We start from the raw sequence: 17500 nt of genomic DNA, 5'->3' as shown, positions 1-17500 counted from the left end.
AGCTGTAATGTTGATGTTTGTTATTGACAAGGCAGATAACTCTTTATGTAGGCGATCACACATGCCCGGTAGTAGAGTTGTTCCCCCTGCTAAAACTATATTGGATGCCATACTATCCTGTAATGAAGTATGACACCGTAAAATTGATTTTGCGATACTCTGTTGTAAACTCGGACAAGTAAAACCACAGCGCTCTGGTTGGAAAAGATATTCTGGAACTTTAAGTCTTTCGGGGCCAATCACAATGCTTGTATCTGTACATGGAAGTGTGTATTCCTTGTCTTCTGACGGTGGCATACTATTTTTACGTGCCTCTTCATATTTCATTATTGAACAATATTTTTCTTTTATGTGCCGCACAGTTGTTCTGTAATTCTCTGGAGATTGACGTAGTGCTGGAATGGCTTCTCCTTGTAAAGCACGCCCCAGTTGTTCAGTGAGATCGCAGCCAGCCATAGGAAATCTGACTATAGCTTCATTGCATGGATAACCATCAAAGACGGGGACTATGTGGGTCGTTCCCTCGCCAGCATCTAAAACGATACCTGACCAATGTCCAGATCCGTAAAGAGCTAGCACTGGCTGTAATAGTAAATATAAGGCTGGAACATCAAATGTTTCAAATAAAATCTCGGCTAATTTCTCACGATTCTGAGGTCCGAAGAAAGGAGTCTCGCTAAGCAATACTGGCTGGGTATCTGAGGAAACCCCCAGTCGCTCAAAACACTGATGCCAGACATACTCCATCGTATCCCAGTTAGTTATAACGCCACGCTGCACTGGATTGCTACATACCACATGTTCGGCACTTGATGGGAAAAGTGGAGATTCACGGCCTTTCCGGGAAAATGTACCCAACTTGAAAATACAAAAAGAAGAATAAGAAAAAAATTAGAATTATTCAAAATTTTGAACAACATAAAATTATGATTATACAAATTTTAAAATATAAAATAGGATACAGATACAACACCAACTTTCCGGACATTAAATAGCCCAGAACCTTTTATATTCTGCACTAATTTTCACCAATGTACACAAATAACTGTATTTCATTTAATTATTAAAGTAAATTAAATTTTTTTTAAATTTACCCCTGGTTCATAAAAATCAGTAGGCACAGGCATGGCTGTGTGGTAAGAAGTTAGGTACAGGTGTTGCTGTTTAGTAAGATGTTTGCTTCCCAACTACAAAGTTTTGGGTTCAGTCCCACTGCATGGCACCTTGGGCAAGTGTTTTCTACTGTAGCCTTGGGTAGACTAAAGCCCTGTGAGCGGATATGGTACACAGAAACTGAAAGAAGGCCATTGTGTGTATGTATGTGTGTGCATATATATATATGGTGTGTTTACAACCCCATAACTTAGCAACTGGGGTTGATTAGTTTGATTAAAATGCTTCAAGGTGGTGTTCCAGCTTGGCTGCTGTCTAATGACTGAAACAAGTAAAAGATAGAAATTCAGGACCTAAGGTTCCAGAAAACCAATTTTGTACTTTTATTAACTTCTTGCAGCAGTACAAGGTCATGGATTTCTTAAAAAGTTTATGCTTGATTGAATAAATCCCTGACATATCGCCCCAGAAGAAATGGAAGACAAAATTCAAATTAGTGGTATTTGAACTTGCAACCCAGAAGTACAGGACTAAATAATGCAAAATTGTAAGTTCTACAGACTACCATTTCTGATGGCCTTTAGTCTTTAAACCAGCTACCACATGGCTCAGTAGTTAGAGCTTTGGGATCACAATCATGAGGTATTGAGTTCAATTCCCAGACCAGGCTATGTATTGTGCTCTTGAGCAAGTCACTTTATTTCACATTGCTCCAGTCCACTCAGCTGTAGAAATGAGTGTGACATCACTGGTGCCAAGCTGTATCAGCCTTTGGTTTTACCTTGAATAACATTGATGGCGCTGAGAGGGGAAGCTGGTATGCATGGGTGACTGCTGGTCATCCATAAACAACCTTGCCCATACTTGTGCCTCGGAGGGTAACTTTCTAGGTGCAAACCCATGGTCATTCATGATTGAAGAGGGGATCCAAGGTCTAAGTATTCTATCAATTTTATATTCACACTGGCCAGATCTAGCCTGTCACACCTACTCTACAATGTCATTCTAAAAATAAATAATCACATCGTTAAAATTTCGAAGCTATGAGATAATGCATGATTAATTCAAAATAATGTGAATAAATAATACAGGTCAGAGTAATCTAAATGCTAAAGAGTTAAAGACATAAATGGCACAAATGTACAGAGCCATCTTTACATGCTTCTACAGTTGCGGATGACCTACAATAAACAATTTTAAATTATGAATTAGTTTTTGCCTTTCACCTTTTGCAATTGAATAACTTAGTATCTGTAATATATTGGTGTTAATTGCAATCATAGTTGATTGCAATTCACCTTCAAAACTAAAATCAACTTTGTGCCAAATAAAAAGAAATTAACCCTTTCGTTACTGTATTTAATTTGAGATGTTCTGTGCTTCTTTCAATTACTTTAAATATAACAAATAATTTAGTAAAATAACTTAGTTATCATTCAGCTAGTGTTAGGAACATAAATTGTGACTAAGATTTGGTGGAAGATTTTAATTCAAAACTTATGAAATCAAAATATTTGTAGCCAGAGTCAGCAATAGGCAGCAACAGATCTGAGGGATATCCAGTTATAGGTAGCAACAGATCTGAAGGATATCCAGCCATAGACAGTAACAGATCTGAGTGATATTCAGCTATTGGCAGTAACAGCCGTGCAATAGCCAGCCATGGGCAGTAACAGAACTGTGCAATATCTAGCAATAAGCAACAATGGATCTGCAGAATAAAACAGACCCTGGCAATATTCAGCTATAAACAACAACAGTTCTGTTGAATATACAGCAACAAGTCTGTGGAATATCCAGATATAGGCAGCAAGATTTCAATGGAATTGGAGTGGAGTTTGTTGGATTCAGAATAGCATTCAATTCTTCATTCAGACAAAGCTCTTGAAAGCACACCAATAACCTATACATATAATCAAGAAACTGGTTTTAGTTTGTTTTTCTTTTTTTTTTTTTAATCTTTACCTCCTAAACTCAACAGAGATGAACACTAGCCTTGTGGATTCTTCTAATTGAAAGAAAAATATTAGAAAAATTCTGAGACAGGCATTGGTCCTGCAACATCAGCTGTGCATCTAAATAGTTAACTCATTAACGGGCATGGCTGTGTGGTTAGAGAGCTTGCTTCCTAGCTATATGGTTTCGGGTTCAGTCCCACTGCGTGGCACTTTGGGTAGGTGTCTTCCGCTATAGCCCCGAGCCGACCGGAGCTTTGTGATTGGATTCGGTAGGTGGAAGTTACTGCCGTGTGTGTATATGTGCGTGTAGGTGCTTGTGCCTCTCCGAAAGAGAGAGAGAGGGGGATTAACAGCATTAAGATCTGAATATATGTAGAAATAATTAGAACCATTTTCACAACGAAGGAGATGAAACAGTTAACTTAAGTGATTACATTTCATATGCAGCTACCTCCTGCATTATTAAAGCATTGCATTCCTGACAATCTTGCTATATGGAATATCTTATTGCAAAACTTATTTTTCTCATTAACACTTTGCCTGTCCTGTGCATCATGTGATACACAGCACATATTTCCTTGGTTATCCATGCATCATATTTGATATCACATTCCCAATTTTTTCCAACCATCAGAGTATCTTGAGACTTATGAATGGAAAGCTTTATATTATTCAGAATGTATGAAACAAAGGCTAACTAAAAATCTGAAAACAACCATGAACATTTAGGATAAACTTGTGAAAATGCTTTAGAGAGCAATGGGTTACCTTTTATGATATTTATCATGAAAGGCAAGGGGAAAATAGATTCCATGTTATAGAATTCCATATTACAGCAAGATTTTCAGAAATGCAATGCTTCCATAATCTGGAGGACAGCTATAGTTTATAACAGTTGAGCTTTATAGAAGAGCTATAATTGATGGAATAAAACTAGTACTAGTATATATTTTGAACCTAGGTGGTAAATTACAATTTAAATTCAGAACATAGAGGGATGTAAATTATTTTGTTACATATATGTGTGTGCATATATATATATATATATATATATATATACTAGCAGTATCGCCCGGCGTTGCTCGGGTTTGTAAGGGAAATAACTATATAAGCATTTTTAGAGAGTTACTTCCCTTATAGATGCCAATTCGGGCTTTCTTAGCCATTTCTGTTTTGGTGTCTTCAAGCCATGAAGTCGTTGTTCTAAAAGAACGCTGGTCTCCTTGACAACGCTTTACGACATTGATTTCCTTACACTCCCTTCCCCACAGCTTCACGAGAGAGGGAAGAAGGGGGAGAAGCAAACAGGTGCAGGTGTGACCATGGACGCCAACTCCGCCGCCATCGACACACGAAAAATTATGCATTAAAATGGAATAAAAAATGATGTTAAATTATTTTTTAAATCGTAGACTCATCGTAGATGCGCGCTAATACTCAGACGGGCTCGATATGAATCACGACTATAAGATACCCGAATTTGGTTAAACTGCACCGCAAAATGTGGGAGTAGTTAGGAATCTAAATCATAGGGGACAGACACTCACACAACTACAGTTTTATATATATAGATATATATATATATACATTCACACACACACATTATATATATATATATTACATTTATATATGTGTATATTTATTCCCACACACATATATACATATACACACATATATACATAAATTCATTCACACACACACGTCTGATAGTCAATACCAGTAGAGGAACTTAACAGGGCAAACTCCAGAGTTAATGCCCAAATGAAATTATTAAATATATGCATACATCTAATATTAGTTGTCAACTCATTCTAGAGTATGACATCTTGGAATTTCTTCTTGAGGCCCTTTCCTTGCATGACTTTGTAGAGGACTCTTCATACCAGCTTTCAACTTCCCCAGTTTACCATACATGTTGCACTTCAGACCAAGTTGCTGGAGATACTGCACCTGCTTTGTATCACACTGCCTTTTCCTTTGACTTGCTTTCCCTTCTGAATTGCTCTTTTGTACGGAGCATGCTGAATTCTTTCCCTCTCAAATAATGCTATCTCATCAAAGATTGCTTTTCTCCACTTTACTCTGTCAGCAGCTTTTTCTTCCCACTTCTCAATAGAAATAGCACATTTCTTCAAGTTCATCTTAAGAAGATCTTTGTACCATGTTTGAGTTTTGAGGCTTTCTGCTTTCTTTTTTTCCCCATAAAACAGTTGCTTTGGAATTCAAGTATTACTCATTCAAAAAAATGTCCACTCCACCTTAAAACACTCCAAACGATGATGGCTTCAACGACAGTCATCTCAACTTTTTCTTGAACTTTGGAATCTAGAGTATGTCTGATCCACTTCACGTTGAGTATATATTTTAAACAGTGTTGGTGAAGCTATTTGAGCATCTTGACTTGGTGTTTGTAGATCATCCAAGTTTCAGAGTCATACAATAAACCCAAGAGTACACTAGTCTTGCAAATGGATATCTTTGTATTTAATCTGATCCCAAGTATTTAACCTAAAAGCATAGCCGGCTTTTCAGATTTCCAAGAGCTACCAAAGTTTTCTTCATTCTGTAGAAGATCTCCTTCTCCAAACTTGCATCATCTGACAGTACACTTATCAGAAACATAAAAGACGTCACCATTTTTAATTGTGTATCTTCTACTGGCTAATATCAACAAATTTTGAGTTTCTTTTGACTAGAATTTGCCCATATGAAGCATTGTGTAACTACTTTTCTGCTGAAACTTAGGGTGTATCTAAAACCTAAACTTGGCTCTGACTAATCAATGACTATCCAACACTTTGCACCTCTCATGACTCTTAGTTTTCATATCCCATAGACCACACTTTCTAATGTAATAAAATCAACCATATGGCAGTGCTTCAAATGTGGGTGCATCCACGTCTCTCTGCACTTGCTTTTTTAATTAAAGAAAGCATTGCCAAGTTATAGTTATTGTATAACTGCAAGAGATGCAGTTTATTGCAGTGTTTTACCAAGACCATGTTTCTCCAGGTAGCACCAAATATCATGCTCAACTCCTACCAAACATTAAAGTCTTCCATTAGATATATCCTGTAATTCTTGTAAGTACCAAGTAACAACTTTCTCAGGTCAATATAGAACAGTATTGTATCCTCCTCTGAACGTGTCACTGGTAACATATACACTGATCATAGAGTTGTATCTGCTTTTATCCAATGGTAATTGAAGGCTTATTATTCTATCTGATGTGCCAAAAGGCAGTTCCTGAAGTTTCTCAACTAACTTGGTCTTTATAGCAAATCCTACACCATTCTCTCAGTTTGCTTTTTCTGTTTTCTGTTCCCAAAAGAATGTATTTACTTTGGTGATCTACCCTTTGTTAGCAAGAAATGTTTCAGAAAGTGCTGTAATATCAATATCATATCTCCTTAATTCCTCTGCTAAAAGAGCAGTCCTTCTTTCCAGCTGATTTTCACTTCCTGAGTCAAGGTGCAAAATACTGACAACCAAACTTCAGATACATGCTAGCAATGTTTTTGCACTTTTTTTTTTTTTTTTAGTTATTGCTGCTTTTCTTCTCTTTATCTTTTTACCATTAAAAACAAACAACCATCAGCTGTGGCATGCTGATCAGTTTGAAATGATGTAAGCATTTGTTTAGAGCACATTTTCTAGTTCCCTCACATTGCGAGTAAGCAGTGTTGTCCTTAACAGGCTACTTGGTCATGAAGTGTGATGCTGAGCTACTGTCGCTACCACCTTTGACTTTCAAAATGACATTACAATACACACTAGACTACCAATGTGCAGGACTTGTGATCAGGATTCACTCCCTCAGATTTTCTGTGCTCAATTAGAAACAGGGTTACCTCATGAAGGATGTGATCTTAGAAATCACACACACACACAGCAAGCAGTCCTTGCCTTGCTGTGGAGAGGTTTGGAGTCCATCTTTTGACTTCAGCACACACTTGAACCCCAACCCGCTGCCATATAAGTGATCTCTCAAAGGTTTGCTTATAATCCCTTCACATAGCACTGACTACTTTACTGAGCACTCTCCACCCTTGACTCCCAATGTCCAAGTAGATGTGAAGAGCAAAAGCTTTTCAAACTAAGTATATGAAATTACAATACATACATACATATATACAATTGTATATGTGCATGTGTATGTGTGTGCGATACATATATACACATATATCTATACATACAAATATTCATACACACACACACACACACACACACCTACATACATACATAGGAGGTAATAATTAACAGACTTTTCACCCCAGGTAGTTATATTCAATAGCAAATTATGAAGTCTGCCAGCAGATGTGAGTTAAATGAGTTCAAGACATCTTCTATATGAAGTTCTTGGTTAATCTATTTTTATTATCTAAGCATGAAAACAAAAGGATGTGAGGTTAGGCATTCAGCAATTAGCTGTTGTCATGTATGTAAAACCTTCACTACAGCTTGTCTATTATACCTCCTTAAGTACTGAGTACATATTGCATTTATTTATAATGTGAGAAATTTAACAGAAGATAACAGGGTAAAAATTAAGAGTAATGTTATGTTTAGCGTAAAAAAAAGAAACAAAAGGTGGATTAAATTTATTGTTAACTTTAATTTACAAAACATGAGGATCACATTACATTTGAAATCAAGCACAGGCATGGCAGCTGTAGGCACAGACGTGATAATGAAGTAAGACGTTTGAGTGCTACTTTAGTGTGCGGTCTACCACAGTATCCTACTTTAGCATGCGGTCTACCGCAGTATCCTGTCTACACTGAAATTACTTTTAGCATGAGGTCTACCTTTTCTTACCCTTTTAACTTGAGTTAATTTTAGCCATTACAATGCTGTTAAAGGATTTCTATAGACACATAATTTTTACAGAGGAAACAGCAGTTGTGTTTTTACAAGAAAGCAATCTTCTGGATACATCACAAGAAGCAGACTCTTGTCATTGATGTGGTAGCGTCAGGTAAGAAAAACAAAAATGTGACAGAAATGGAGAATACCAGCTTATATCTCGTTTTCCTCGAAAAGGGTGTCAAACTTCGTGTTCTATTCGGAAAGGTAACTGGTTTTTTTTACCTTATATGGACATCAACAAGTTGCACTGCAATTTGAGCTTGTGTGAGATTTTAGAGCTGGTGTACTTTTTTTTAATGGAGATATCCATGAATAAAGCAGTGACTCTAACAGGAAAGTGTTCCAGTACAGTAAATGACTGGTATGATATGTGCAGAGCGGTGTGTAGAGCCATCGTTTCTCATTGTCAACAGGGTAAGATGGTTGGAAAAAAACAACAACGCCTTTGAAATTGATGAGGCAAGATTTGCTGGTCAACAGAAATACAATTGTAGAAGACTGCTAAATGGCAACACTGCTCCACTTGCTCAAGAAAATTATGTAGATGTACAAAATAACAGGAAGTTTGGACATAGAATTGATGGTCCTTGGGTCTTTACTGCAGTAGATTGCATGCTAAAGTAGGATACTGCTTCTTAACTACATGCTTCTGGGTTCAAGGTGTCACGCAGTGGTACCTTGTTCACATGTCTTCCACTATAGCCCCAGGCTGACCAAAGCCTTGTGAGTGGATTTACTGGAAGGAAACTAAAAGAAGCCTGTCATGCATGTGTGTGTGTGTGTGTGTGTGTGACGCACACATGTGGGCATGTGTGTGTGTGTGTGTGTATCATCATTATCATCGTTTAGCATCTGTTTTCCATGCTGACATGGGTTAGACGGTTTGACGAGACTTGGTAAGCTGGAGAGCTACAGCAGGCTCCAGTCTACAGTTGGATACCCTTCCTAATGCCAACCACTCCACAGAGTGTACTAGGTGTCTTTAACAAATCACTGGCACGGGTGCCTTCAACATGTCCTCTTCGTGCTTGTGTTTATCCCCCACCTCACTGCTTGACAACCAGTGCTGGTTCATTTACATCCCCATAACTTAACTGTTTGGCAAAAAGATACTAGTAGAATAAGTACTAGGCTTAGCAAAAACAAAAAAGTACTGAGGTCAATTTGTTTGGCTAAACCCTTCAAGGCAGAGCTCCAGCATGGCCACAGCCTAATGACTGAAACAAGTAAACAATAAAAGATATACAAGTATGTACATACACATGTAAATAGGTAGGGGGGGGCTGACATCATATGATAGATATAAAATGATTGTCACTGCTATACAAGCAGTGTCACTCACTTTCAATATTCTGCAAGAATATGTTTGGCCATTGGGAAATACTTGCCTGCTTGGAAATAGGTGAGGGTTGGCAACAGAAAAGGCATCCAGCTGTAGAAAAGCTGCCTCAATAAAATCCATCCAACCCATTCAAGCATGGAAGAAGAGATGTTAAAACGATGATGATAATGATGACTGCATTAAGTAAAAGCAGTAAGTAACAAATTTTACTTCCACTTCCCAGATGAACAGCTACCATTAAATATAGAAAATTAATATTTCTAAATAGAATCACTCCTGACTATAAGTTTATACATACTAGTACAAGGGATAAAATCCCAGAAAAGTTATCAAGTATTTTAATACTTCTCAAGTAATCTCATTTCACTCTTCTTCCATCTTCTCATCACCTTTGTTGAGATTAAGAGGACCCCCTTCGGCCATGAATGACCATGAGATTGCACCTAGAAAGTTACCCTCCTAGGAACAAGTCTGGGTAAGGTTGTTCAGGGAAGATCAGCAGTTATCCATGCATACCAGCCTTCCCACTCCTCACCACCGATGTTATCCAAGGAAAAGGCAAAGGCCAATACAGCTTGACACCGGTGATATTACAACTCATTTCTATAGCTGAGTGAACTGGACCAATGTGAAATAAAGTACCTTGTTGAAGAACTCAACACACAGCACAGTCCAAGAATCGAACTCACTACCTTATGAATGTGAGCCCAACGCTCTAACCACTGAGCCATGCACCTTGTTAAGATTAACCCCCACACTAATCTCTATACCCAGTCCTTCCTTCCTAGAATGTTTGATCTTATGGAATTCCACACTATCTCATAAAGAAAATGTCTCCTGTAGGTACTGACTTACAAAAGTTTCAGAGACACATTAATGGCATCAGTCTCACCAGTATAGGTGGGCTTATGAAAGTGATGGGCACTGCTCTTTCATCTAGACTGATGGTTGTCAACCATTTTTTACGTATAGCCACTTTGATTACTATTCTATTCTGGTGGACACCCATAGTCATTTTAAATTAAAAAATTAGTTTTATAGAAACCCTTTTCAAAATTCCTATTTTGATTTTCACACATTAATTTGTGTATGTTGCACTATGTAAAATGTTAGAAAGAAACCTAACTGTTTCTTACTAGAAATGCATCTGAATCAGAATTTTTCATGGACCCTTAAAATATTACTTGTGGATCCCCTGTTTACTATTTTGTTTATGAAGATCCCCAAAAATCTTATATGGACCCCAGTTGAGAACTCCTGGTCCAGACCCAACAAGTAAAACTAAAATCTCATTCAATAAGAAACTTACCTGTTGCTGAAGTTCTGCTGTGCATGTTGGGAAAACATCCCTGGGTAAATCTTCACCAGAGAAGCCAATTTTACAAGTGCCTGTACCACAGTCAAAAACCACAGGTACACCATCATTGTTGTAGCGTTTACGAGAAACTGGAGATGTTTCGTAGCATGTCTGTACATGAGATTCTTCTTTCCTGCAGAAAAGAAAAAAAAAACATTGTTAACAAAATCATTACTTAACCCCAAAATTAATTATGGAAAAAAAATCATAAGACGTACAATTTAAAGGTCATATATATATATCAGTGGTGAGCGTATGATGAATTTGGACTGCAAATCAGTTTTAGGAAGACCATAGTCAATGCTACAACTAGCATCAGATAAGCTATATATCCCATCACCGATGTACATCAAGGGTAAAAAGTTAGAAGTTGTAGATACCTTTGTCTACTTTGGCAGCACATCGTCTGGAAATTAACACACTTGATAAGGAAATCAGTTATAGAATTTCTGAGGCTTGAGGAGCACTTGGAAAGCTTGAATCAAGGCTCTGGTTGCAATCAGACATCAAAGCAGCAACGAAAGACGATGCCTGTCAAGCATATGACTTAACAGCATTGTTGTAAAGATACAAAACCCGGACAACCTACTGCAAGCATATCCAACATTTTGAGCAATTCTATCAGTGCTGCTTGAATAATATCCTGAAGATCTCATGTGGCTGATACAACAATACTGTTTAGGTTCAAGGAAATGAATGTAAATAAAGCAGTAGAGAATTGGACAAAGTGCATGAGCAAGGAGTTCATGAGAGTACAAAGGGGGACAGGAAAGAGAAGGGGAACCACAGTGAGTGATACATACATACATACATAGCATAAACTATATACAACAAAGTAGGAGTGGCTGTGTGGTAAGTAGCTTGCTTACCAACCACATGGTTCCGGGTTCAGTCCCCCTGCATGGCATCTTGGGCAAGTGCATTCTACTATAGCCTCGGGCTGACCAAAGCCTAGTGAGTGGATTTGGTAGATGGAAACTGAAAGAAGCCCATCGTATATATGTACATATAATGTGTGTGTGTGTATGTGTTTGTGTGTCTGTGTTTGTCCCCTCCTCCCCCAACATCGCTTGACAACCGATGCTGGTGTGTTTACGTCCTCGTAACTTAGCAGTTCGGCAAAAGAGACTGATAGAATATGTACTAGGCTTACAAAGAATAAGTTCTGGGGTCAATTTGCTCGACTAAAGGTGGTGCTCCAGCATGGCCACAGTCAAATGACTGAAACAAGTAAAAGAGTAAAAAGAGAGAGATACATGCTAACTTTTCTGCTTTTATTTCATTAGTGTGATCCAACAAGCACATCAATATATCTGTTACTAATTTGTTAATAATTTTTATATCTTGGAAGGAAGAAATCAGGGAGAAGCAGAGAGTCTTTTGTAACCTGATGAGAATTGTCAACACTTCCTACCAAAAGATGAACATGCTGACTGCTGACACAAATTAATACCACCATCATTATCACCATTAATAATTTAACATCTGTCTTTCTTTGTTATTATCATTGTTGGTTTCTTTTATTGTTCCATGCTAGACTCATTGATGAGCTGATCATATTTTCTGATGACTCACAATATGATATTTCAATCTGACATCATTAGCATCACAAGATGCTGGGCTAACTGGTGGGATGACAGAATGGAGGCAAATAAACATATGGTATACTGCAAATTCATCCAACCTAAACTAATATGGAAAACTTGACTGTTTTACATTTGTTTTTCATGCAAGTATGGGTCGAATGAAATACATATTGCTGAGACTGTTCTGCAACCGGATGCCCTTTCGTGTTGCTAAAAAGTGAACCGAATCATGTACAGGGATCAAACCACATGCCTTTCTATATGCATTATGACCAAGATACCACTACACCAAGGAGACCTGACAAAACATTAATATTCCCATGCTGGGAATCAAATACAGGCTGCAGACTTATAAATACAGAGGAGGAGGAGGAGATAATATGTTGATGATGCTGACAACTATAAGGACAATGATGACATCAAAAACAATGATAGCAATGATAACTACAGCAATGATGATAATGATGATGACAACAACAATGACCACAGCAAGTACTTCAACAACATGGATTATATGAGACAATGTATTGGGTTGTCCGGAAAGTTTGTGCCGATTTATAGTAGCTTACCTTTCGACTTATTTTAGAACATGGTTGAGTCCATAAAATAGGATTTGACTACACACCTCCATTTAGAACAAACGTCGGTTAAGCTATCTTTCGTGGCAGAAGGTTTATGTTCCTATAACCTTGTTAATTCTGTAACCCTTTAAAAATGGAAGATAAGAAAGTTCATTTTCAGTACTTATGCTTTGGGAACCAGACAAAAATTGCTGCACTTCGGCTGAGAGTGTTACCCACCACCCCTCCATATTCACTAGAATATTGCTCCTTTTGGATTTCCACTTATTCAGGTCTGCAGAATAGTCTTAATGGTAAAAATTTCAATTCCTTGATGACGTAAAAAAGAAAACCTGATGATTCTTTGCTGAAAACCACCAACCACCTCAATTCTGGGAAGAGGGTATTTTCAAGTTAAGGAAAGATAGAGACGCATGGTGCAACAAAATGGTTCATATTTGATTGATTAAAAATGTAGTGGCAACTATTTATTACCTTTTTCTTTCCTTTAAAAACCAGCACAAACTTTCCGGACAACCCAATAACAACATTTACAAGGTACTGCTTCATTTTGAGACCAAGAACAAGATTGAAGAAAGAGAAATGTCTTGCTCTGAGAAAATTTTGCTACAATAACCTTAAGAGACAACATGCAGATCTGACAATCTAAGGATTTTAATTATGACCCAGATCTATATAGAGTTTCACATAGCCTTGCCCAATTAGTACCCCATTTTCGTACCCCCAATATATAAACCAGTAAATAACTAGAGAGAAATCATGAAGTGAATGACACAGTAGTGACAATCAATATGTGAGGATAATCATGTGATATAGGCACAGGAGTGGCTGTGTGGTAAGTAGCTTGCTTACCAACCACATGGTTCCGAGTTCAGTCCCACTGCATGGCACCTTCGGCAAGTGTCTTCTACTATAGCCTTAGGCCAACCAAAGTCTTGTGAGTGGATCTGGTAGACGGAAACTGAAAGAAGCCCGTCGTATATATGTATATATATATGTATGTGTGTGTGTATATGTTTGTGTGTCTGTGTTTGTTCCCCCCAACATAGCTTCACAACCGATGCTGGTGTGTTTACGTCAACAAAAGAGACCGATGGAATAATTACTAGGCTTACAAAGAATAAGTCCTGGGGTCGATTTGCTCAACTAAAGGTGGTGCTCCAGCAGGGTTGCAGTCAAATGACTGAAACAAGTAAAATAGTATAAGAAGTAAAGAGTACAATGAACAGGTCAATCAAACCTTCTTAAAAATACATACAGTTGGACTCAAATTGTCCAAATGAGACAGCTGAGAAATATTTTGTCAAGATAACTGATTATCTGGATAACTGATCTGATAGTAAATATGGGGAGCCAGACTGAACATAATTATAAATGCAAACTTCAATGTCTTTTCACTGAAATCAGGGATAACGCTCCAGGTTTATCAACAGTGCAAAAGTGGCCAGCTGGATTTAGGAGCGGAAGGGAGATAGCATGGATGACAGGCGATTGACTATAAATCAAATAGCCAATGCTATTAGCACATCCACTGAGAGAGTTGAGAACATTATGCATGATGAACTTGGTATGACGAACATTCCTAATCAATGGGCGCCATGTCTTCTGATACCTGATCTCAAAAGCACACCAGGTTGATTACATCTGATATTGTTTGAGGCAGATCCAACTGGTTTCCTTGAACATTTCCTAACCTAAGATGAGCGTTGGCTTCATCATTTTGTACCAGAGACAAAGAGACAATCCATGTAGTGGTCACCCGTGCCTGTTTTAAGATCATTTTAACATTGTTGAAAGTAACTGACTGAAATCAAAGTAACAGACTGATTGACATATGGTATTTTTCTGATGATGGTCAGTAACAATTCTTTGATGCAATATTTTTATATCTTCTTTCATAATTAGAATCCACTTTTAATTATCGCAACCAAAACATGAAAGAGTAGCTCCATTATTCTTCTTAAATTCTGAGTATGGCTAATTAAATATTCATGTAGTATAGAAATGAACTCACTCAGAAGGCTATTGTAGAAGACACTTGACCAAGAGTCATACAGTAGGACTGAACCCAAAACTGTATGGTTAAGAAAAATGAACATTTTAACAACACAGTCATGCCTGAGTAGCAAAATGAAAATATATTGTTGTCGTGATTCTTGGGTAATTTATTAGCAGAATCATTAGAGTTTCAAACAAAATGTTTAGCAGTATTTTGTTACAACCTTTCACGTTCAAAGGTATGGCTGTATGGTAAGAAACAGACATGGCTGTGTGGTAAGAAACTTGCTTCCCAACCATATGGTTCTGGGTTCAGTCCCACTTTATGGCACCTTGAGCAAGTCCCTTCTACTATGTCCCCAGGCCAACCAAAGTCTTGTGGATGGATTTGGTGGACAGAAACTGAAAGAAGCCTGTCATGTGTGTGTGTGTATATATATATATATATATATATATACATATATAGACAGATAGATAGATATACACGTATATATATATATATATATATATATATAGACAGATAGATAGATATACACGTATATATATATATATATATATATATAGTAATACTAAGCAATTAAGGGTTTAGCAACGAATTGCCTTACCACACACCGAATTTAGAAATAGCAGTCAAAGAGATTATAGCCATTTCTTCTACTCAGTAAAAACACAGCATTTGAAAGGCAAACACAAACAGGTAAGAGAGAATGAATTGACGGCAATCTATCATATATATATATATATATATATATATATATATATAATATATATGTATCTGTGTGTGGGTCTTTGTGTCTGTGTTAGTCCCTCCTCCACTACTTGACAATCAGTGCTGGTATATTTATGTCTCTGTAACTTAGCAGTTCGGCAAAAGAAGCTAATAGAATAAGTACTAGGCTTATAAACAATAAGTCCTGGGGTCTATTTGCTCGACCTAAAACCCTTTAAGGTGCTCCAGCATGGCTGCAATCAAAGGACTAAACGAATAAAAGAAAAATCCCAACTACTACCTTCCATTCTCATTAGGTCAATAGGACAAAATATTATATTACAGGGTGCCGGTGGAAACAATTGATGATGGTTATGGTAATGTTGGGTGGTGGTGGTGGTAGTGATGGTGTTGGTGAGGGAGATGGTGATGGTGGCAGCAATGGTGGTATTGTTGTTGTTGCTGCTAATTGTGACAGAAGCAGCAACAGTAGCAACAGCAGTGATGTTTGTGTGACAATAATTTTTTCTACTCTAGGCACAAGGCCTGAAATTTTGGGGAGGGGTCCAGTCAATTAGATCGACCCCAGTACACAACTGGTACTTAATTTATCAACCCCAAAAAGGATGAAAGGTAAAGTTGACCTCGGCAGAATTTGAACTCAGAACGTAAAACAGGCAAAATACTACTAAGCATTTCGCCCAGCGTGCTAATGTTTCTGCCAGCTCACCGCCTTTTTGTGGTGACAATAATAACGAAGACTTTATTCATGACATCACCTTCATTATTGATTTAACATACTATTTCTGATTCTGGCAAATGTATGTCAATATATTAAGGCAGCAAGCTGGCAGAATTGCCATCACGCCGTGCAAAATGCTTAGCGGCATTTCATTAGTCTTTATGTTCTGAGTTCAAATTCTGCCGAGGTTGACTTTACCTTTCATCCATTCAGGGTCAATAAAATAAGTACCAGTTGAATAATGGGGGAGGGGGATCAATGTAAATGACTTACCCCTCCCCCACATTAGCTGGTCTTAAACCAAAATATTTCTATTCATTTCTTTCATTCAACAGATCAAATGTGAGACTAACTTAAGTCTTGTATAAAGCGGTCCCAAGACTTTCTATCCCTTCAATCTGTTTTTTCAACCATCTCCCACAGATTAATGTTGAGGTAGAGGATGTTAATGGCAGAGTTCAATAGAAAGAAAAAAAAAAAAGGACTGTGCCCATGACCTGTTGAAGAGCCGCTGGGACAAGAAAGGGAACAGAAAAAACCCATAAATTACCCCCAGACTGGAGACTTGCTCCAAATTCTTGCAACAAACTGAAGCTCCCTAAAAAACTCGAAAGACTAGGTGGTGCTGCTGAAACAGGTGAAGAATCTAATGTACTATGAAGAACTATAGTGATCTTTCCAACAGATTTCCACACAAGTATCACTCTACATGACTTCACAAGGCTTTTGACTCAAGGTAATAGTAAAAGACGCATACAAAAGGTGCCATGTGGTGGTATTGAACCTGAAACCACATGATTATGAAGCAACTTCTTAACCACATGGCAAATCTGTCAACCCCCACCTCAAGTCTTTGTTGTCTTAACACATCTTATCTTATCCTGTCTTCTCTTAACACATGTCATACATTCAAAAGAAAATGTTCATAGCAGCACATTTGTCTCTACTTAGAATTATGTTTTCCTTGACATAATTGTCATAACTGAGTTAGATGAGTTTAGATAACAGCACATTTTCATGCATCCTACCCTGTCTGTACACACAAAAACAATTTCACAAAGAGGAATCAAAACAATAAAAAATATATTCTGTTTGAATAATCTCAATTCTTAATCTTAAATAGCAGCAATTTTCATTGATAATAAACATCTTTCTAACAATTTTCATGCTTAATGGTGTATACATATGTGTGTGTGTATATATACACACACACACACACACATAAAGAGATAGATAAATGATACA

General features: G+C 37.5%; 1 protein-coding gene across 1 annotated transcript in view; it reads right to left on the bottom strand.

The window, feature by feature from the left end:
* The window catches only part of LOC115214985 (actin-3-like), a 102961-nt gene that overhangs the window by 677 nt on the left and 84784 nt on the right, over positions 1-17500 (bottom strand). The window contains exons 2-3 of the mRNA XM_029784084.2: positions 10592-10772; positions 1-858 (exon numbers count right to left, since the gene is read on the bottom strand). The exon at positions 1-858 is cut by the window's left edge and continues 677 nt beyond it. Of these exons, the coding sequence (XP_029639944.1) occupies positions 1-858; positions 10592-10772 (1039 nt within the window). The remainder of the gene's footprint in view (positions 859-10591; positions 10773-17500) is intronic.

This window comes from Octopus sinensis, linkage group LG8, assembly GCF_006345805.1.
Source record: "Octopus sinensis linkage group LG8, ASM634580v1, whole genome shotgun sequence".
Taxonomy (NCBI): Eukaryota; Metazoa; Mollusca; class Cephalopoda; order Octopoda; family Octopodidae; genus Octopus; species Octopus sinensis.
This window is presented reverse-complemented; position numbering and strand designations above follow the sequence as displayed.